This window comes from Pseudophryne corroboree, chromosome 10, assembly GCF_028390025.1.
Source record: "Pseudophryne corroboree isolate aPseCor3 chromosome 10, aPseCor3.hap2, whole genome shotgun sequence".
Classification (NCBI taxonomy): domain Eukaryota; kingdom Metazoa; phylum Chordata; class Amphibia; order Anura; family Myobatrachidae; genus Pseudophryne; species Pseudophryne corroboree.
In genome coordinates, this window is record NC_086453.1 from 381,898,166 (window position 1) to 381,921,775 (window position 23,610).

The window sequence follows — 23,610 nt, forward strand, 5'->3', positions numbered from 1 at the left end:
TGGGGAGGGGTAACCTGCGTCATTTGTATGTGTGGTGTTAGTATGTGGGGAGGGGTAACCGGGGTCATTTGTATTAGTGGTGTTAGTATGTGGGGATGAATAACCTGATTCATTTGTATGTTTGATGTTAGTATGTGGGGAGGGGTAACCTGGATCATTTGTATGAATGGTGTTAGTATGTGGGGAGGGGTAACCGGAGTCATTTGTATGTGTGGTGTTAGTATGTGTGGAGGGGTAACCGGGGTCATTTGTATGAGTGGTGTTAGTATGTGGGGAGCAGTAACCGGAGTCATTTGTATGTGTGGTGTTAGTATGTGGGGAGGGGTAACCGGAGTCATTTGTATGTGTGGTGTCAGTATGTGGGAAGGGGTAACCGGAGTCATTTGTATGTGTGGTGTTAGTATGTGGGAAGGGGTAACAGGAGTAATTTGTATGTGTGGTGTTAGTATGTGGGGAGGGGTAACCTGAGTCATTTGTATGTGGGGAGGGGTAACGGGAGTCATTTTTGTGTGTGTGGTGCTAGTATGTGGGGAGGGGTAACCGGAGTCATTTGTATGTGTGGTATTAGTATGTGGGGAGGGGTAAGCGGGGTCATTTGTATGAGTGGTGTTAGTATGTGGGGAGGGGTAACCGGAGTCATTTGTATGTGTGGTGTTAGTATGTGGGGAGCGGTAACCGGAGTCATTTGTACGTGTGGTGTTAGTATGAGGGGAGGGGTAACCAGGGTCTTTTGTATGTGTGGTGTTAGTATGTGGGGAAGGGTAACCGGAGTCATTTGTATGTGGGGAGGGGTAGCGGGAGTCATTTTTGTGTGTGTGGTGTTAGTATGTGGGGAGGGGTAACCTGAGTCATTTGTATGTGTGGTGTTAGTAAGTGGGGAGGGGTAACCTGAGTCATTTGTATGTGTGGTGTTAGTATGTGGGGAGGGGTAACCGGAGTCATTTGTATGTGTGGTGTTAGTATGTGGGAAGGGGTAACAGGAGTAATTTGTATGTGTGGTGTTAGTATGTGGGAAGGGGTAACCTGAGTCATTTGTATGTGGGGAGGGGTAACCGGAGTCATTTGTATGTGTGATGTTAGTATGTGGGGAGGGGTAACCGGGTTCATTTGTATGTGTGGTGTTAGTATGTGGGGAGGGGTAACCGGGGTCATTTGTATGAGTGGTGTTAGTATGTGGGGATGAGTAACCTGTCATTTGTATGTTTGGTGTTAGTATGTGGGGAGGGGTAACCGGGATCATTTGTGTGAGTGGTGTTAGTATGTGGGGAGGGGTAACCGGAGTAATTAGTATGTGTGGTGTTAGTATGTGGGGAGGGGTAACCGGAGTCATTTGTATGTGTGGTGTTAGTATGAGGGGAGGGGTAACCAGGGTCATTTGTATGTGTGGTGTTAGTATGTGGGGAGGGGTAACCGGAGTCATTTGTACGTGTGGTGTTAGTATGAGGGGAGGGGTAACCAGGGTCATTTGTATGTGTGGTGTTAGTATGTGGGGAGGGGTAACCGGAGTCATTTGTATGTGGGGATGGGTAACGGGAGTAATTTTTGTGTGTGTGTGGTGTTAGTATGTGGGGAGGGGTAACCTGAGTCATTTGTATGTGTGGTGTTAGTATATGGGGAGGGGTAACCGGGGTCATTTGTATGAGTGGTGTTAGCATGTGGGGATGAGTAACCTGAGTCATTTGTATGTTTAGTGTTAGTATGTGGGGAGGGGTAACCGGGATCATTTGTATGAGTGGTGTTAGTATATGGGGAGGGGTAACCGGAGTCATTTGTATGCGTGATGTTAGTATGTGGGGAGGGGTAACCGGGTTCATTTGTATGAGTGGTGTTAGTATGTGGGGAGGGGTAACCGGAGTCATTTGTATGTGTGGTGTTAGTATGTGGGGAGCAGTAACCGGAGTCATTTGTATGTGTGGTGTTAGTATGAGGGAAGGGGTAATCAGGGTCATTTGTATGTGTGGTGTTAGTATGTGGTGAGGGGTAACCGGAGTCATTTGTATGTGGGGAGGGGTAACGGGAGTAATTTTTGTGTGTGTGGTGTTAGTATGTGGGGAGGGGTAACCTGAATCATTTGTATGTGTGGTGTTAGTATGTGGGGAGGGGTAACCTGAGTCATTTGTATGCGGGGAGGGGTAACGGGAGTCATTTTTGTGTGTGTGGTGTTAGTATGTGGGGAGGGGTAACCTGCGTCATTTGTATGTGTGGTGTTAGTATGTGGGGAGGGGTAACCGGGGTCATTTGTATTAGTGGTGTTAGTATGTGGGGATGAGTAACCTGATTCATTTGTATGTTTGATGTTAGTATGTAGGGAGGGGTAACCTGGATCATTTGTATGAATGGTGTTAGTATGTGGGGAGGGGTAACCGGAGTCATTTGTATGTGTGGTGTTAGTATGTGTGGAGGGGTAACCGGGGTCATTTGTATGAGTGGTGTTAGTATGTGGGGAGCAGTAACCGGAGTCATTTGTATGTGTGGTGTTAGTATGTGGGGAGGGGTAACCGGAGTCATTTGTATGTGTGGTGTCAGTATGTGGGGAGGGGTAACCGGAGTCATTTGTATGTGTGGTGTTAGTATGTGGGAAGGGGTAACAGGAGTAATTTGTATGTGTGGTGTTAGTATGTGGGGATGGGTAACCTGAGTCATTTGTTTGTGGGGAGGGGTAACGGGAGTCATTTTTGTGTGTGTGGTGCTAGTATGTGGGGATTGGTAACCGGAGTCATTTGTATGTGTGGTATTAGTATGTGGGGAGGGGTAACCGGGGTCATTTGTATGAGTGGTGTTAGTATGTGGGGAGGGGTAACCGCAGTCATTTGTATGTGTGGTGTTAGTATGTGGGGAGCGGTAACCGGAGTCATTTGTACGTGTGGTGTTAGTATGAGGGGAGGGGTAACCAGGGTCATTTGTATGTGTGGTGTTAGTATGTGGGGAAGGGTAACCGGAGTCATTTGTATGTGGGGAGGGGTAGCGGGAGTCATTTTTGTGTGTGTGGTGTTAGTATGTGGGGAGGGGTAACCTGAGTCATTTGTATGTGTGGTGTTAGTAAGTGGGGAGGGGTAACCTGAGTCATTTGTATGTGGGGAGGGGTAACCGGAGTCATTTTTGTGTGTGTGGTGTTAGTATGTGGGGAGGGGTAACCTGAGTCATTTGTATGTGTGGTGTTAGTATGTGGGGAGGGGTAACCAGGGTCATTTGTATGAGTGGTGTTAGTATGTGGGGATGAGTAACCGGAGTCATTTGTATGTTTGGTGTTAGTATGTGGGGAGGGGTAACCGGGATCATTTGTATGAGTGGTGTTAGTATGTGGGGAGGGGTAACCGGAGTCATTTGTATGTGTGGTGTTAGTATGTGGGGAGGGGTAACCTGAGTCATTTGTATGTGGGGAGGGGTAACGGGAGTCATTTTTGTGTGTGTGGTGTTAGTATGTGGGGAGGGGTAACCTGAGTCATTTGTATGTGTGGTGTTAGTATGTGGGGAGGGGTAACCTGAGTCATTTGTATGTGGGGAGGTGTAACAGGAGTCATTTTTGTGTGTGTGGTGTTAGTATGTGGGGAGGGGTAACCTGAGTCATTTGTATGTGTGGTGTTAGTATGTGGGGAGGGGTAACCGGGGTCATTTGCATGAGTGGTGTTAGTATGTGGGGATGAGTAACATGATTCATTTGTATGTTTGATGTTAGTATGTGGAGAGGGGTAACCTGGATCATTTGTATGAGTGGTGTTAGTATGTGGGGAGGGGTAACCGGAGTCATTTGTATGTGTGGTGTTAGTATGTGGGGAGGGGTAACCGGGGTCATTTGTATGAGTGGTGTTAGTATGTGGGGAGGGGTAACCGGAGTCATTTGTATGTGTGGTGTTAGTATGTGGGGAGCGGTAACCGGAGTCATTTGTATGTGTGGTGTTAGTATGTGGGGAGGGGTAAACGGAGTAATTTGTATGTGTGGTGTTAGTATGTGGGGAGGGGTAACCGGAGTCATTTGTATGTGTGGTGTTAGTATGTGGGAAGGGGTAACAGGAGTAATTTGTATGTGTGGTGTTAGTATGTGGGGAGGGGTAACCTGAGTCATTTGTATGTGGGGAGGGGTAACGGGAGTCATTTTTGTGTGTGTGGTGTTAGTATGTGGGGAGGGGTAACCTGAGTCATTTGTATGTGTGGTGTTAGTATGTGGGGAGGGGTAACCGGGGTCATTTGTATGAGTGGTGTTAGTATGTAGGGAGGGGTAACCGGAGTCATTTGTATGTGTGGTGTTAGTATGTGGGGAGCAGTAACCGGAGTCATTTGTACGTGTGGTGTTAGTATGAGGGGAGGGGTAACCAGGGTCATTTGTATGTGTGGTGTTAGTATGTGGGGAGGGGTAACCGGAGTCATTTGTATGTGGGGAGGGGTAACGGGAGTCATTTTTGTGTGTGTGGTGTTAGTATGTGGGGAGGGGTAACCTGAGTCATTTGTATGTGTGGTGTTAGTATGTGGGGAGGGGTAACCTGAGTCATTTGTATGTGGGGAGGGGTAACGGGAGTCATTTTTGTGTGTGTGGTGTTAGTATGTGGGGTGGGGTAACCTGCGTCATTTGTATGTGTGGTGTTAGTATGTGGGGAGGGGTAACCGGGGTCATTTGTATGAGTGGTGTTAGTATGTGGGGATGAGTAACCTGATTCATTTGTATGTTTGATGTTAGTATGTGGGGAGGGGTAACCTGGATCATTTGTATGAGTGGTGTTAGTATGTGGGGAGGGGTAACCGGAGTCATTTGTATGTGTGGTGTTAGTATGTGGGGAGGGGTAACCGGGGTCATTTGTATGAGTGGTGTTAGTATATGGGGAGGGGTAACCGGAGTCATTTGTATGAGTGGTGTTAGTATGTGGGGAGGGGCAACCGGAGTCATTTGTATGTGTGGTGTTAGTATGTGGGGAGGGGTAACCGGAGTCATTTGTATGTGTGGTGTTAGTATGTGGGGAGGGGTAACCGGAGTCATTTGTATGTGTGGTGTTAGTATGTGGGGAGGGGTAACCGGGGTCATTTGTATGAGTGTTGTTAGTATGTGAGGATGAGTAACCTGAGTCATTTGTATGTTTGATGTTAGTATGTGGGGAGGGGTAACCTGGATCATTTGTATGAGTGGTGTTAGTATGTGGGGAGGGGTAACCGGAGTCATTTGTATGTGTGGTGTCAGTATGTGGGGAGGGGTAACCGGGGTCATTTGTATGAGTGGTGTTAGTATGTGGGGAGGGGTAACCGGAGTCATTTGTATGAGTGATGTTAGTATGTGGGGAGGGGCAACCGGAGTCATTTGTATGAGTGGTGTTAGTATGTGGGGAGGGGTAACCGGAGTCATTTGTATGTGTGGTGTTAGTATGTGGGGAGGGGTAACCGGGGTCATTTGTATGAGTGGTGTTAGTATGTGGGGAGGGGTAACCGGAGTCATTTGTATGTGTGGTGTTAGTATGTGGGGAGCAGTAACCTGAGTCATTTGTACGTGTGGTGTTAGTATGTGGGGAGGGGTAACCAGGGTAATTTGTATGTGTGGTGTTAGTATGTGGGGAGGGGTAACCGGAGTCATTTGTATGTGGGGAGGGGTAACGGGAGTCATTTTTGTGTGTGTGGTGTTAGTATGTGGGGAGGAGTAATCTGAGTCATTTGTATGTGGGGAGGGGTAACGGGAGTAATTTTTGTGTGTGTGGTGTTAGTATGTGGGGAGGGGTAACCTGAGTCATTTGTATGTGTGGTGTTAGTATGTGGGGAGGGGTAACCGGGGTCATTTGTATGAGTGGTGTTAGTATGTGGGGATGAGTAACCTGATTCATTTGTATGTTTGATGTTAGTATGTGGGAAGGGGTAACCTGGATCATTTGTATGAGTGGTGCGAGTATGTGGGGAGGGGTAACCGGAGTCATTTGTATGTGTGGTATTAGTATGTGGGGAGGGGTAACCGGGGTCATTTGTATGAGTGGTGTTAGTATGTGTGGAGGGGTAACCGCAGTCATTTGTATGTGTGGTGTTAGTATGTGGGGAGCGGTAACCGGAGTCATTTGTACGTGTGGTGTTAGTATGAGGGGAGGGGTAACTAGGGTCATTTGTATGTGTGGTGTTAGTATGTGGGGAAGGGTAACCGGAGTCATTTGTATGTGGGGAGGGGTAGCGGGAGTCATTTTTGTGTGTGTGGTGTTAGTATGTGGGGAGGGGTAACCTGAGTCATTTGTATGTGTGGTGTTAGTAAGTGGGGAGGGGTAAACTGAGTCATTTGTATGTGGGGAGGGGTAACGGGAGTCATTTTTGTGTGTGTGGTGTTAGTATGTGGGGAGGGGTAACCTGAGTCATTTGTATGTGTGGTGTTAGTATGTGGGGAGGGGTAAGCGGGGTCATTTGTATGAGTGGTGTTAGTATGTGGGGAGGGGTAACCGGAGTCATTTGTATGTGTGGTGTTAGTATGTGGGGAGCGGTAACCGGAGTCATTTGTACGTGTGGTGTTAGTATGAGGGGAGGGGTAACCAGGGTCTTTTGTATGTGTGGTGTTAGTATGTGGGGAAGGGTAACCGGAGTCATTTGTATGTGGGGAGGGGTAGCGGGAGTCATTTTTGTGTGTGTGGTGTTAGTATGTGGGGAGGGGTAACCTGAGTCATTTGTATGTGTGGTGTTAGTAAGTGGGGAGGGGTAACCTGAGTCATTTGTATGTGTGGTGTTAGTATGTGGGAAGGGGTAACAGGAGTAATTTGTATGTGTGGTGTTAGTATGTGGGAAGGGGTAACCTGAGTCATTTGTATGTGGGGAGGGGTAACCGGAGTCATTTGTATGTGTGGTGTTAGTATGTGGGGAGGGGTAACCGGGTTCATTTGTATGTGTGGTGTTAGTATGTGGGGAGGGGTAACCGGGGTCATTTGTATGAGTGGTGTTAGTATGTGGGGATGAGTAACCTGTCATTTGTATGTTTGGTGTTAGTATGTGGGGAGGGGTAACCGGGATCATTTGTGTGAGTGGTGTTAGTATGTGGGGAGGGGTAACCGGAGTAATTAGTATGTGTGGTGTTAGTATGTGGGGAGGGGTAACCGGAGTCATTTGTATGTGTGGTGTTAGTATGAGGGGAGGGGTAACCAGGGTCATTTGTATGTGTGGTGTTAGTATGTGGGGAGGGGTAACCGGAGTCATTTGTACGTGTGGTGTTAGTATGAGGGGAGGGGTAACCGGAGTCATTTGTATGTGGGGATGGGTAACGGGAGTAATTTTTGTGTGTGTGTGGTGTTAGTATGTGGGGAGGGGTAACCTGAGTCATTTGTATGTGTGGTGTTAGTATATGGGGAGGGGTAACCGGGGTCATTTGTATGAGTGGTGTTAGCATGTGGGGATGAGTAACCTGAGTCATTTGTATGTTTAGTGTTAGTATGTGGGGAGGGGTAACCGGGATCATTTGTATGAGTGGTGTTAGTATATGGGGAGGGGTAACCGGAGTCATTTGTATGTGTGATGTTAGTATGTGGGGAGGGGTAACCGGGTTCATTTGTATGAGTGGTGTTAGTATGTGGGGAGGGGTAACCGGAGTCATTTGTATGTGTGGTGTTAGTATGTGGGGAGCAGTAACCGGAGTCATTTGTATGTGTGGTGTTAGTATGAGGGAAGGTGTAATCAGGGTCATTTGTATGTGTGGTGTTAGTATGTGGTGAGGGGTAACCGGAGTCATTTGTATGTGGGGAGGGGTAACGGGAGTAATTTTTGTGTGTGTGGTGTTAGTATGTGGGGAGGGGTAACCTGAATCATTTGTATGTGTGGTGTTAGTATGTGGGGAGGGGTAACCTGAGTCATTTGTATGCGGGGAGGGGTAACGGGAGTCATTTTTGTGTGTGTGGTGTTAGTATGTGGGGAGGGGTAACCTGCGTCATTTGTATGTGTGGTGTTAGTATGTGGGGAGGGGTAACCGGGGTCATTTGTATTAGTGGTGTTAGTATGTGGGGATGAGTAACCTTATTCATTTGTATGTTTGATGTTAGTATGTAGGGAGGGGTAACCTGGATCATTTGTATGAATGGTGTTAGTATGTGGGGAGGGGTAACCGGAGTCATTTGTATGTGTGGTGTTAGTATGTGTGGAGGGGTAACCGGGGTCATTTGTATGAGTGGTGTTAGTATGTGGGGAGCAGTAACCGGAGTCATTTGTATGTGTGGTGTTAGTATGTGGGGAGGGGTAACCGGAGTCATTTGTATGTGTGGTGTCAGTATGTGGGGAGGGGTAACCGGAGTCATTTGTATGTGTGGTGTTAGTATGTGGGAAGGGGTAACAGGAGTAATTTGTATGTGTGGTGTTAGTATGTGGGGATGGGTAACCTGAGTCATTTGTATGTGGGGAGGGGTAACGGGAGTCATTTTTGTGTGTGTGGTGCTAGTATGTGGGGAGTGGTAACCGGAGTCATTTGTATGTGTGGTATTAGTATGTGGGGAGGGGTAACCGGGGTCATTTGTATGAGTGGTGTTAGTATGTGGGGAGGGGTAACCGCAGTCATTTGTATGTGTGGTGTTAGTATGTGGGGAGCGGTAACCGGAGTCATTTGTACGTGTGGTGTTAGTATGAGGGGAGGGGTAACCAGGGTCATTTGTATGTGTGGTGTTAGTATGTGGGGAAGGGTAACCGGAGTCATTTGTATGTGGGGAGGGGTAGCGGGAGTCATTTTTGTGTGTGTGGTGTTAGTATGTGGGGAGGGGTAACCTGAGTCATTTGTATGTGTGGTGTTAGTAAGTGGGGAGGGGTAACCTGAGTCATTTGTATGTGGGGAGGGGTAACCGGAGTCATTTTTGTGTGTGTGGTGTTAGTATGTGGGGAGGGGTAACCTGAGTCATTTGTATGTGTGGTGTTAGTATGTGGGGAGGGGTAACCAGGGTCATTTGTATGAGTGGTGTTAGTATGTGGGGATGAGTAACCGGAGTCATTTGTATGTTTGGTGTTAGTATGTGGGGAGGGGTAACCGGGATCATTTGTATGAGTGGTGTTAGTATGTGGGGAGGGGTAACCGGAGTCATTTGTATGTGTGGTGTTAGTATGTGGGGAGGGGTAACCTGAGTCATTTGTATGTGGGGAGGGGTAACGGGAGTCATTTTTGTGTGTGTGGTGTTAGTATGTGGGGAGGGGTAACCTGAGTCATTTGTATGTGTGGTGTTAGTATGTGGGGAGGGGTAACCTGAGTCATTTGTATGTGGGGAGGTGTAACAGGAGTCATTTTTGTGTGTGTGGTGTTAGTATGTGGGGAGGGGTAACCTGAGTCATTTGTATGTGTGGTGTTAGTATGTGGGGAGGGGTAACCGGGGTCATTTGCATGAGTGGTGTTAGTATGTGGGGATGAGTAACCTGATTCATTTGTATGTTTGATGTTAGTATGTGGAGAGGGGTAACCTGGATCATTTGTATGAGTGGTGTTAGTATGTGGGGAGGGGTAACCGGAGTCATTTGTATGTGTGGTGTTAGTATGTGGGGAGGGGTAACCGGGGTCATTTGTATGAGTGGTGTTAGTATGTGGGGAGGGGTAACCGGAGTCATTTGTATGTGTGGTGTTAGTATGTGGGGAGCGGTAACCGGAGTCATTTGTATGTGTGGTGTTAGTATGTGGGGAGGGGTAAACGGAGTAATTTGTATGTGTGGTGTTAGTATGTGGGGAGGGGTAACCGGAGTCATTTGTATGTGTGGTGTTAGTATGTGGGAAGGGGTAACAGGAGTAATTTGTATGTGTGGTGTTAGTATGTGGGGAGGGGTAACCTGAGTCATTTGTATGTGGGGAGGGGTAACGGGAGTCATTTTTGTGTGTGTGGTGTTAGTATGTGGGGAGGGGTAACCTGAGTCATTTGTATGTGTGGTGTTAGTATGTGGGGAGGGGTAACCGGGGTCATTTGTATGAGTGGTGTTAGTATGTAGGGAGGGGTAACCGGAGTCATTTGTATGTGTGGTGTTAGTATGTGGGGAGCAGTAACCGGAGTCATTTGTACGTGTGGTGTTAGTATGAGGGGAGGGGTAACCAGGGTCATTTGTATGTGTGGTGTTAGTATGTGGGGAGGGGTAACCGGAGTCATTTGTATGTGGGGAGGGGTAACGGGAGACATTTTTGTGTGTGTGGTGTTAGTATGTGGGGAGGGGTAACCTGAGTCATTTGTATGTGTGGTGTTAGTATGTGGGGAGGGGTAACCTGAGTCATTTGTATGTGGGGAGGGGTAACGGGAGTCATTTTTGTGTGTGTGGTGTTAGTATGTGGGGTGGGGTAACCTGCGTCATTTGTATGTGTGGTGTTAGTATGTGGGGAGGGGTAACCGGGGTCATTTGTATGAGTGGTGTTAGTATGTGGGGATGAGTAACCTGATTCATTTGTATGTTTGATGTTAGTATGTGGGGAGGGGTAACCTGGATCATTTGTATGAGTGGTGTTAGTATGTGGGGAGGGGTAACCGGAGTCATTTGTATGTGTGGTGTTAGTATGTGGGGAGGGGTAACCGGGGTCATTTGTATGAGTGGTGTTAGTATATGGGGAGGGGTAACCGGAGTCATTTGTATGAGTGGTGTTAGTATGTGGGGAGGGGCAACCGGAGTCATTTGTATGTGTGGTGTTAGTATGTGGGGAGGGGTAACCGGAGTCATTTGTATGTGTGGTGTTAGTATGTGGGGAGGGGTAACCGGAGTCATTTGTATGTGTGGTGTTAGTATGTGGGGAGGGGTAACCGGGGTCATTTGTATGAGTGTTGTTAGTATGTGAGGATGAGTAACCTGAGTCATTTGTATGTTTGATGTTAGTATGTGGGGAGGGGTAACCTGGATCATTTGTATGAGTGGTGTTAGTATGTGGGGAGGGGTAACCGGAGTCATTTGTATGTGTGGTGTCAGTATGTGGGGAGGGGTAACCGGGGTCATTTGTATGAGTGGTGTTAGTATGTGGGGAGGGGTAACCGGAGTCATTTGTATGAGTGATGTTAGTATGTCGGGAGGGGCAACCGGAGTCATTTTTATGAGTGGTGTTAGTATGTGGGGAGGGGTAACCGGAGTCATTTGTATGTGTGGTGTTAGTATGTGGGGAGGGGTAACCGGGGTCATTTGTATGAGTGGTGTTAGTATGTGGGGAGGGGTAACCGGAGTCATTTGTATGTGTGGTGTTAGTATGTGGGGAGCAGTAACCTGAGTCATTTGTACGTGTGGTGTTAGTATGTGGGGAGGGGTAACCAGGGTAATTTGTATGTGTGGTGTTAGTATGTGGGGAGGGGTAACCGGAGTCATTTGTATGTGGGGAGGGGTAACGGGGGTCATTTTTGTGTGTGTGGTGTTAGTATGTGGGGAGGAGTAATCTGAGTCATTTGTATGTGGGGAGGGGTAACGGGAGTAATTTTTGTGTGTGTGGTGTTAGTATGTGGGGAGGGGTAACCTGAGTCATTTGTATGTGTGGTGTTAGTATGTGGGGAGGGGTAACCGGGGTCATTTGTATGAGTGGTGTTAGTATGTGGGGATGAGTAACCTGATTCATTTGTATGTTTGATGTTAGTATGTGGGAAGGGGTAACCTGGATCATTTGTATGAGTGGTGCTAGTATGTGGGGAGGGGTAACCGGAGTCATTTGTATGTGTGGTATTAGTATGTGGGGAGGGGTAACCGGGGTCATTTGTATGAGTGGTGTTAGTATGTGTGGAGGGGTAACCGCAGTCATTTGTATGTGTGGTGTTAGTATGTGGGGAGCGGTAACCGGAGTCATTTGTACGTGTGGTGTTAGTATGAGGGGAGGGGTAACTAGGGTCATTTGTATGTGTGGTGTTAGTATGTGGGGAAGGGTAACCGGAGTCATTTGTATGTGGGGAGGGGTAGCGGGAGTCATTTTTGTGTGTGTGGTGTTAGTATGTGGGGAGGGGTAACCTGAGTCATTTGTATGTGTGGTGTTAGTAAGTGGGGAGGGGTAACCTGAGTCATTTGTATGTGGGGAGGGGTAACGGGAGTCATTTTTGTGTGTGTGGTGTTAGTATGTGGGGAGGGGTAACCTGAGTCATTTGTATGTGTGGTGTTAGTATGTGGGGAGGGGTAACCGGGGTCATTTGTATGAGTGGTGTTAGTATGTGGGGAGGGGTAACCGGAGTCATTTGTATGTGTGGTGTTAGTATGTGGGGAGCAGTAACAGGAGTCATTTGTACGTGTGGTGTTAGTATGAGGGGAGGGGTAACCAGGGTCATTTGTATGTGTGGTGTTAGTATGTGGGGAGGGGTAACCGGAGTCATTTGTATGTGGGGAGGGGAAACGGGAGTCATTTTTGTGTGTGTGGTGTTAGTATGTGGGGAGGGGTAACCTGAGTCATTTGTATGTGTGGTGTTAGTATGTGGGGAGGGGTAACCTGAGTCATTTGTATGTGGGGAGGGGTAACGGGAGTCATTTTTGTGTGTGTGGTGTTAGTATGTGGGGAGGGGTAACCTGAGTCATTTGTATGTGTGGTGTTAGTATGTGGGGAGGGGTAACCTGAGTCATTTGTATGTGGGGAGGGGTAACAGGAGTCATTTTTGTGTGTGTGGTGTTAGTATGTGGGGAGGGGTAACCTGAGTCATTTGTATGTGTGGTGTTAGTATGTGGGGAGGGGTAACCGGGGTCATTTGCATGAGTGGTGTTAGTATGTGGGGATGAGTAACCTGATTCATTTGTATGTTTGATGTTAGTATGTGGAGAGGGGTAACCTGGATCATTTGTATGAGTGGTGTTAGTATGTGGGGAGGGGTAACCGGAGTAATTTGTATGTGTGGTGTTAGTATGTGGGGAGGGGTAACCGGGGTCATTTGTATGAGTGGTGTTAGTATGTGGGGAGGGGTAATCGGGGTCATTTGTATGTGTGGTGTTAGTATGTGGGGAGCGGTAACCGGAGTCATTTGTATGTGTGGTGTTAGTATGTGGGGAGGGGTAAACGGAGTAATTTGTATGTGTGGTGTTAGTATGTGGGGAGGGGTAAACGGAGTAATTTGTATGTGTGGTGTTAGTATGTGGGGAGGGGTAACCGGAGTCATTTGTATGTGTGGTGTTAGTATGTGGGAAGGGGTAACAGGAGTAATTTGTATGTGTGGTGTTAGTATGTGGGGAGGGGTAACCTGAGTCATTTGTATGTGGGGAGGGGTAACGGGAGTCATTTTTGTGTGTGTGGTGTTAGTATGTGGGGAGGGGTAACCTGAGTCATTTGTATGTGTGGTGTTAGTATGTGGGGAGGGGTAACCGGGGTCATTTGTATGAGTGGTGTTAGTATGTGGGGAGGGGTAACCGGAGTCATTTGTATGTGTGGTGTTAGTATGTGGGGAGCAGTAACCGGAGTCATTTGTACGTGTGGTGTTAGTATGAGGGGAGGGGTAACCAGGGTCATTTGTATGTGTGGTGTTAGTATGTGGGGAGGGGTAACCGGAGTCATTTGTATGTGGGGAGGGGTAACGGGAGTCATTTTTGTGTGTGTGGTGTTAGTATATGGGGAGGGGTAACCTGAGTCATTTGTATGTGTGGTGTTAGTATGTGGGGAGGGGTAACCTGAGTCATTTGTATGTGGGGAGGGGTAACGGGAGTCATTTTTGTGTGTGTGGTGTTAGTATGTGGGGTGGGGTAACCTGCGTCATTTGTATGTGTGGTGTTAGTATGTGGGGAGGGGTAACCGGGGTCATTTGTATGAGTGGTGTTAGTATGTGGGGATGAGTAACCTGATTCATTTGTATGTTTGATGTTAGTATGTGGGGAGGGGTAACCTGGATCATTTGTATGAGTGGTGTTAGTATGTGGGGAGGGGTAACCGGAGTCATTTGTATGTGTGGTGTTAGTATGTGGGGAGGGGTAACCGGGGTCATTTGTATGAGTGGTGTTAGTATGTGGGGAGGGGTAACCGGAGTCATTTGTATGAGTGGTGTTAGTATGTGGGGAGGGGCAACCGGAGTCATTTGTATGTGTGGTGTTAGTATGTGGGGAGGGGTAACCGGAGTCATTTGTATGTGTGGTGTTAGTATGTGGGGTGTGGTAACCGGAGTCATTTGTATGTGTGGTGTTAGTATGTGGGAAAGGGTAACAGGAGTCATTTGTATGTGTGGTGTTAGTATGTGGGGAGGGGTAACCTGAGTCATTTGTATGTGGGGAGGGGTAACGGGATTCATTTGTGTGTGTGTGGTGTTAGTATGTGGGGAGGGGTAACCTGAGTCATTTGTATGTGTGGTGTTAGTATGTGGGGAGGGGTAACCTGAGTCATTTGTATGTGGGGAGGGGTAACGGGAGTAATTTTTGTGTGTGTGGTGTTAGTATGTGGGGAGGGGTAACCTGAGTCATTTGTATGTGTGGTGTTAGTATGTGGGGAGGGGTAACCGGGGTCATTTGTATGAGTGGTGTTAGTATGTGGGGATGAGTAACCTGAGTCATTTGTATGTTTGGTGTTAGTATGTGGGGAGGGGTAACCGGGATCATTTGTATGATTGGTGTTAGTATGTGTGGAGGGGTAACCGGAGTCATTTGTATGTGTGGTGTTTGTATGTGGGGAGGGGTAACCGGGGTCATTTGTATGCGTGGTGTTAGTATGTGGGGAGGGGTAACCGGAGTCATTTGTATGTGTGGTGTTAGTATGTGGGGAGCGGTAACCGGAGTCATTTGTACGTGTGGTGTTAGTATGAGGGGCAGGGTAACCTGAGTCATTTGTATGTGGGGAGGGGTAACGGGAGTCATTTTTGTGTGTGTGGTGTTAGTATGTGGGGAGGGGTAACCTGAGTCATTTGTATGTGGGGAGGGGTAACGGGAGTCATTTTTGTGTGTGTGGTGTTAGTATGTGGGGAGGGGTAACCTGATTCATTTGTATGTGTGGTGTTAGTATGTGGGGTGGGGTAACCGGGGTCATTTGTATGCGTGGTGTTAGTATGTGGGGAGGGGTAACCGGAGTCATTTGTATGTGTGGTGTTAGTATGTGGGGAGCGGTAACCGGAGTAATTTGTACGTGTGGTGTTAGTATGAGGGGAGGGGTAACCTGAGTCATTTGTATGTGGGGAGGGGTAACGGGAGTCATTTTTGTGTGTGTGGTGTTAGTATGTGGGGAGGGGTAACCTGAGTCATTTGTATGTGGGGAGGGGTAACGGGAGTCATTTTTGTGTGTGTGGTGTTAGTATGTGGGGAGGGGTAACCTGATTCATTTGTATGTGTGGTGTTAGCATGTGGGGAGGGGTAACCGGGGTCATTTGTATGAGTGGTGTTAGTATGTGGGGATGAGTAACCTGAGTCATTTGTATGTTTGGTGTTAGTATCTGGGGAGGGGTAACCGGGATCATTTGTATGAGTGGTGTTAGTATGTGGGGAGGGGTAACCGGAGTCATTTGTATGTGTGGTGTTAGTATGTGGGGAGGGGTAACCGGGGTCATTTGTATGAGTGGTGTTAGTATGTGGGGAGGGGTAACCGGAGTCATTTGTATGTGTGATGTTAGTATGTGGGGAGCGGTAACCAGAGTCATTTGTACGTGTGGTGTTAGTATGAGGGGAGGGGTAACCAGGGTCATTTGTATGTGTTGTTAGTATGTGGGGAGGGGTAACCGGAGTCATTTGTATGTGGGGAGGGGTAACGGGAGTCATTTTTGTGTGTGTGGTGTTAGTATGTGGGGAGGGGTAACCTGAGTCATTTGTGTGTGTGGTGTTAGTATGTGGGGAGGGGTAACCTGAGTCATTTGTATGTGGGGAGGGGTAACGGGAGTCATTTTTGTGTGTGTGGTGTTAGTATGTGGGGAGGGGTAACCTGAGTCATTTGTATGTGTGGTGTTAGTATGTGGGGAGGGGTAACCGGGGCCATTTGTATGAGTGGTGTTAGTATGTGGGGATGAGTAACCTGAGTCATTTGTATGTGTGGTGTTAGTATGTGAGGAGGGGTAACCGGGATCATTTGTATGAGTGGTGTTAGTATGTGGGGAGGGGTAACCGGAGTCATTTGTATGTGCGGTGTTAGTATGTGGGGAGGGGTAACCGGGGTCATTTGTATGAGTGGTGTTAGTATGTGGGGAGGGGTAACCGGAGTCATTTGTATGTGTGGTGTTAGTATGTGGGGAGCGGTAACCGGAGTCATTTGTATGTGTGGTGTTAGTATGAGGGGAGGGGTAACCAGGGTCATTTGAATGTGTGGTGTTAGTACGTGGGGAGGGGTAACCTTGAGTCATTTGTATGTGGGAAGGGGTTACGGGAGTCGTTTGTGTGTGTGGTGTTAGTATGTGGGGAGCGGTAACCGAAGTCATTTGTATGTGTGGTGTTAGTATGTGGGGAGGGGTAACCAGAGTCATTTGTGTGTGTGGTGTTAGTATGTGGGGAGCGGTAACCGGAGTCATTTGTATGTTTGGTGTTAGTATGTGGGGAGGGGTAACCGGAGTCATTTGTGTGTGTGGTGTTAGTATGTGGGGAGGGGTAACCGGAGTCATTTGTATGTGTGTTGTTAGTATGCGGGGAGGGGTAACTGGAGTCATTTGTATGTGTGGTGTTAGTATGTGGGGAGCGTTAACCTGAGTAATTTGTATGTGTGGTGTTAGTATGTGGTGAGCGGTAACCGGAGTCATTTGTATGTGTGGTGTTAGTATGTGGGGAGCGGTAACCTGAGTAATTTGTATGTGTGGTGTTAGTATGTGGGGAGCGGTAACCGGAGTCATTTGTATGTGTGGTGTTAGTATGTGGGGAGGGGTAACAGGAGTCGTTTGTATGTGTGGTGTTAGTATGTGGGGAGCGGTAACCGGAGTCATTTGTATGTGTGGTGTTAGTATGCAGCGGTCGTCGCCACGGAGCAACGGACCTAACGAAGAAGCCGTTCATAGCGGCGAACGCAAGAAGATTGACAGGCAGAAGGTGGACCTGGGCGGATACTCACCATTTCCCGGGAGTGTCTGGGCGAACGCAGGCGTGCCCACCCATTTCCAGGGAGGGATCCTGACGTCAGCTCCAAGCCGGATCATCGCAGCAGGTGAGAAAGTCCTGAGCTGTGTAACAAGCGATCGCTCCCCTGCACAGCCCTAACCCCCTCCCCTGTAGGCGGAGATTACCTGGTCGCAGCAGTGCAAAAAACGCCTTTGTGCGTCCAGGTCTGAATTAGGCCCAAAGTCCGGTGCCCAACATCATTTTGAAAGCCGTTCTGACTCCTTTTCTGCCTGGTACAAGTTGCTCATCTCCGCTAGAGATACAGGAACTGATTCATAGCCCGATGATTTGTGTATAACTACACTTGTGAGTGTTCTGCGCATGTCCTGTGATTGTGCAGAACTGGTGATGTTGCCCATAGCAATTAGAGACATTATAGCATGTAATTGGTTGCTATGGGCAACACTTAACCAATTCTCTGTTTTATAAGCTTTAGTAAATTGACCGCATTGAGAGCAGTATTTCAGACCTATCCCTGTCCATCGGGCTAGATTTAGGTATTGTCACCTATCAGGACTTACCTGAGTGTTGGTCGGTCGTCTTTCGCCCAGTTTACAGTACGGAGTACCTGCTCGTCACTTCTATAAGTACGTGCGTGACAGACATTGGGGTAAATTTACTAAGATGGGAGTTCTATTTCAGATGGGATGTTGCCCATAGCAACCAATTAGATACCTCTCCCGCTGCCTCCCACCCCACGATAAAGGGATTTTCTATTTCTGGGGATGGGGATGGTTAAAATAATAAAAGAAGATATTTATAACAGACTGTGTTATAAATATCTTCTTTTTATTATTTTAATCATTATAACAGGGGAGGCACTGCCTCCCCTGCCTCCTGCCTCCCCTGACTGCACGTCCCTGCCCTCTACTAACCGTAAATGAAAGGTGTGACATTAGAATGTTGTGGTGTTGGAAGCCCAATCACTGGGGAGTGTAATAATACGTATAGAAGTCTGTTAGCGTGATAATATCTCTAACCGTGCAGCCAGAGATTCATTATTCTCAATTATTTATGCAGGTTTAGCTCTGGTTATATCCATGGGGCGTGGAGGATGAGCCACTAGTCAGATAACAAACTCTATGTATTGTGCTAGTAAGTAAAGGGATGATTGTGGCCATTAGACAAAAGGTGTTACCACGTTCCTGGAGGTATTAACAAATACAGCATAAAACACAAGTGACATAAAAAAACAAACCCTACAAAAAACAACTTTCTAATACATATTATATATATATATATATATATATATATATATATAGTCACCATATGCTAAACAATTATAGCTTACAATGATCTATATTACTCTCAATGTACAGATTAGCATCTCCATATTGCAGCGTCCCTTAGTGTAACTGAGCCTGTAGCTATAATCTGAGTGACGGCTCAGCCTCGTCCTGTGTGCAGAATGTGAGACGCTCACAAAGGTTTCCTAGTGTCAGAGACTTTCACTTTCATTTCTCTCTCCTGCTGCAGCGATGGCGTCTGCTGATCTGAGACAGGAGCTGGACTGTTCCATCTGCCTGAGCATTTATACAGACCCTGTAACCTTGAGATGTGGCCACAACTTCTGCCGGAGCTGTATAGATTGTGTGCTGGATGCACAGGTGGGGTCTGGAGTGTATCGCTGTCCTGAATGCAGAGCAGAGAGTCAGGAGCGTCCTGCTCTGGAGAAAAACAGGAAGCTCTGCAACATAGCAGAACATGTCCGCTGTATTCCAGAGAAGGGAAGGGAAGAAGTGTTCTGCACTTACTGTCTCCTATCTCCAGTGCCTGCTCTTAAATCCTGCCTAAATTGTGAAGCTTCTCTCTGTGATATACATTGGAAGACGCACAGCAAATCAGCAGAACATGTCTTTATTGATCCCATCACTTTCCTAGAGAACAGGAAATGCTCCGTCCATAAGAAGGTCCTGGAGTATTACTGCACAGAGGACTCTGTCTGTATCTGTGTGTTCTGCTATCTGATCGGGGAACACAGAGGACATCAGATGGTGTCACTGGATGAGGCCTCAGACAAGAAGAAGCAGAAGCTGGGAAATGTTCTGCAGAACTTGACTGTAAAGAAAGTGGAGACTGAGAAAAGAGCCCAGAGTCTGCAGGAGCGCAGGAGAGAAGATCAGAGAAAAGCAGCGGATATAACAGAGACAGTCAATGCCCTGTTTGGAGATATTAGAAGACAGCTGGAGGACCTGGAGAAGAGAGTGCAATGTAAGATCTCCAGATGGGAGGAGCGCATTTCACTCTCAGTCTCTGATCTGATTCAGCAGCTGGAAATAAAGAAGGACGAGCTGTCCAGGAAGATGCGTCACATTGAGGAGCTGTGTAAAATGTCTGATCCATGGACTGTCTTACAGGACCCAGACACAGGTGACTTTTGTGATACTGAGGAGCTGTGTAACATGTCTGACCCAGTGACTGTCTTACAGGAACCAGACACAGGAGACTTGTGTGATACTGAGGAGCTGTGTAACATGTCTGATCCATGGACTGTCTTACAGGACCCAGACACAGGTGACTTGTGTGATACTGAGGAGCTGTGTAACATGTCTGATCCAGTGACTGTCTTACAGGAACCAGACACAGGAGACTTGTGTGATACTCAGGACACAGAAAGACATGATAACCAGGTCCGTGGTGCAGGAGATCTGGATGTGGGTCTCATCTCAGGGACATTACACACATTATCTGATATAATAACAGGTATAAATACAGGGATCTATGTGCAGCAACCTACAGACATATTACTGGATGTAACCACAGCTGCTAATGATATACAAATATCAGATGACCTGAAAACGACATCCTGGTCACATATATACCAGAATCACCCAGTAACACCAGAGAGATTTCAGTTTAATCAGGTAATTAGCACCAGGGGATTCTCCTCAGGGCAACATTACTGGGAAGTGGATGTCAGTAAATCCGGGAGCTGGAGGGTGGGGATGTGTTATTCCAGCATAGACAGGAGTGGATATAAGTCACGTATTGGTGATAATGACAAGTCCTGGTGTTTGTGTATGAGGTATAATAATCAGTACTCGGTGATACATGGCTGTAGAGAGATCTGGTTACCTGGCAATGTCCCCTGTGACAGAGTGAGGGTATATCTGGATTATGAGGCAGGACAGCTGTCCTTTTATTCTCTGTGTGACCCCATCAGACACTTACACACCTACACTGCCGCCCTCACTGAGCCCCTCCATGCTGCATTATGGGTATGGAGATGTTGTATAAAGATATCTGGGGAGTCAGGAGATGGCTGACGCAATCAAAAGAAATCTGCCCAGAAACAGGTGACATCACTGGGAATCTGTCTGATTGGCGAAACACTTTTCCAATATAATTAAGCAGTGGGTGGAGCTATAGCTACACCCCTCATGTATTGTGTAATCAGAGGGCATATTAGGGATGTCCATCAAAGGGTTCATGGATGGTCTCCATTAATGGTGCCATCAGTGATTTGCATTGATGGCAGAAAACCATCAAAGGATCCTTTTGAATCATCGATGAGCATCCCAGCTGTGGGTGATGGGAAGGTAGTGTTCCAACCAGGGAAGGAGGCAGCTAAAAAGCACAACAGGTGTAGGGGGGGAATAAGTGCCCTGCGTTGGGAAAGAGATTACATGGCATCACCGCCATCACTGGCAGACAACCACCAAACATCTGCCATTGATGGCAAACCAGCTATCATCAAATGACCATCCCTAGTACTAAGTAGCTATCTTTTGGTAGGGTTAAAATCACCACACATCGGGCCTAATTCAGAGATTTGTGCAAACTTGATGGTTTACGTACATCTCCGATGGTGTGATATATCATGCGCAGATGCAGATCTCATTATTGGATGTACAGACCTTTTACAATCTCCCTTGATGCACTTAATGAGGCGATAGAACTCAACAGTGACATATAGGCAATATGAGATAGGGGACTTGATGGGGATTTAGGAACTGTGTGGTTCCATCATTCCCACCCTTTTTTCATGCTCCCTAAATGTTTTCCTTTAAAATGCATAAACCCTTGGTGTATATGTAGTCCTCTGCTCTAACCCCCCCCCCCCCCCCCTCGCCTTTTCCAGTCGAATTCGGGTCAGGATTTTTGCCTTATTTACTATTTACATTGTTTATAATTACCCCAGTACTATCGGGGATATCTTTGCAGAGGATTATAGATGTGTGCCTATGTACTCATATTATTGATGGGGGGATGGGATTGAAATGCCAGCTGATGGATGCCGGCAGTGAGAATACTGACCGCGGCATCCCGATGATCAGAATCCCGACAGAGGAAGGTAAGTATACTTACCTTCCCCCAATGGCCCCTTGACCCTAACCCTACCTCCCCGCAGCCTAACCCCTCCTAACCATCACGATGGTGCCTAAACCAAACCTTCCCCCTCTCTGCAGCCTAACCGTAACCTTCGCCAGGGGTGCCTGAACCTTATTCCCCCTCCCCGCAGCCTAACCTTAACCCTCAACCTGCAGCCTAACCATAACCTCCCCTTCCCCCTATCCGCAACTTAACTCTCCGGCAGTGTATCGATCGGGATTCTGAGTGTCTGAATGCCAGCGTTGGTATTTTGACAGCCAGGATCCCGACCGCTGGTAAAGTGACCGGATCCCCTTGTGGATATTTGTAAGTGTTTTGATTTGTGTAATGTGAACATGGGAAAATATAGATAAATTCAGTGATGCTAGATTTATATTGTGATTGTGAATCATATACTATCTCGCTAATTCAATAAAACATTGTTTATTTGATTACTAAATCTATAATAATAATAATTGATAATGCTGATTTATCCTTAGGAATGAAAGCTATACCTTAAACACACCTTAAATACACTTTACCATGGAGCCGCTGCGGCCGCTGTACTTAATACACACTCTACGTACTTTGTACGCTATTAGCGTACAAAGTCCCGTGCTGTGTACGGACTTAGCGTACAAACGCCGCGCTGACGGTACAAAGTACACACAGCGCGTACACACCCAATGAACACACTTTAAATCTTATACAGCAATGTGATGCGTTACTAATACACTTTAAACCTTATACAGCAATGCAATGCGATAGCAATTCACCTTTAAACCTTAGTAGGGAAAGGAAAACACAACACCGGTTTGTAATTTACCGCTGGGTTCTGACACCACAGCGTATTATTGCTGAAAGGGGGTTACAATACAATCAATATAATACAATACAATGTAACACAGTAAATGGCTACATTCAATGGTACATACGTGAGTGGATTCGCTTGCGCTTCCCGGTCCGGTCCTCCGTCATCTGATAGATAACGTTGTGAGTCTTGTGTCAGACCAGGCCTGCAGCAGGCTCTCTTTACACAATTCTTCCAAAAAGCAATACAATAGATACTGTAATCTATTACAGTATCACATTTACAGTACAGGAGAGGTCATAGGTCCGTTTGAATAGGTAGGCGATGTCTGTTCCAACTGCTCTTGTGGGTGGTCTCCTCTGGATTCCCGCCGCATACATAATGTCCAGTAAATACAGTTTATATCTATATTCTGCTCCTGCACATAACGATCCACAGGAACATGCGATCTTCCTCAAACCAACACCGGAATGTTACCCTTAAAATACCCTACAGCTGGATACCAAACACCACCTTATAACCTTGTTCTGTCCCCTCCTATCCTGTAAAGGTGAATCCCTTTGTTCTGAAACCATTTAAACTGCTGTTACTTTCTGATGTGGTGCAGGGAGGCTATGTGTACATTGTGCACTATTTGGATTAAATATGTAATGTGTTTTGATAGCCTTCCATGCGTTCACAAACGCTACCGTAAATACCCATACCACGTGCTAATGTGCAGGACCGCGGGAGCGACGATACGCAAATTGCGAAATGTGCACGCACAGCAGAACAAGTACACGCGCGGAGGCCATCTGTGTGTAGTTTGTACGTGATGTGTGTACAGCAATATTTTTCGACTTTGACAGTCCACCCTTTGGCAGTTACCAATAACTGCCACTATCTAATCACTAAACAGAAAAATATTTACACAATATCTACAGAAGTTTGGATAGTCGGGGGAGAGTGGTAGGTCGGAAATGTATGACCTAGTGGGATAGTAAAAAGCATGTATGTATGAATCCATGTCTGAGGGGCATATATCATTGTGCCGTATATGTTCTAAATAAGCTTCGAGGTATTGCGAAGTATACATTAAATCCTTCTCATCCCGTATCAAGGGTCCGTAAATGGGCCAACATACACTACCGAGATCTTTTCGGCTTCTTGTTAAAACAAATGGGGTGCACATTTAGTTGATGATACATGGAGGGGGAAACATAAGTGAGTGCTAGTATATGTGGATATCACCTGTCGACTATGTGTGCTATTAACTGGAGGTTGCAGAGATGAAGATAAGACACATATCTAAAATACATTCACAGAAACATTTTGGGTAGGGCTGATGTCTTTTCCGGATGGATGTATCTGGTCAGAGGGGGAAACAAAAGAAAAAAGGCTGAAAGAAACAGGCCATGAAATTTATTTGCAATCCTTATCATAACACTGTCTCTATGGATGGGTCATAAATTAAGTCTGCTGCTATAACAGCGCCCTCGCTCCTTAGACTCATCAACTTTGTGCCGTGCTTGCGCTGCATCAGAATTCGAACACACCTAAATATCAAACCAATGATTATGACGACTCCCAGGATACAAAGGAGAAACTTCCCTACACTCATAATAACATTATGAGCCCACTCTCCT

General features: G+C 46.9%; 1 protein-coding gene across 1 annotated transcript; it reads left to right on the top strand.

Moving 5' to 3' along the window:
• Window positions 1-18,341: 18,341 nt before the first annotated feature.
• On the top strand, window positions 18,342-21,595 carry LOC134966813 (E3 ubiquitin/ISG15 ligase TRIM25-like). The gene has a single exon (XM_063943835.1). It carries the CDS (start codon window positions 18,342-18,344, stop codon window positions 20,127-20,129), a length of 1,788 nt encoding a protein of 595 aa, XP_063799905.1. The 3' UTR covers window positions 20,130-21,595.
• Window positions 21,596-23,610: the final 2,015 nt, after the last annotated feature.

What these genes read in the sequence shown, in the direction of transcription:
- LOC134966813 (XM_063943835.1), top strand. Translation starts at nt 18,342, where the DNA reads ATGGCGTCTGCTGATCTGAGACAGGAGCTGGACTGTTCCATCTGCCTG.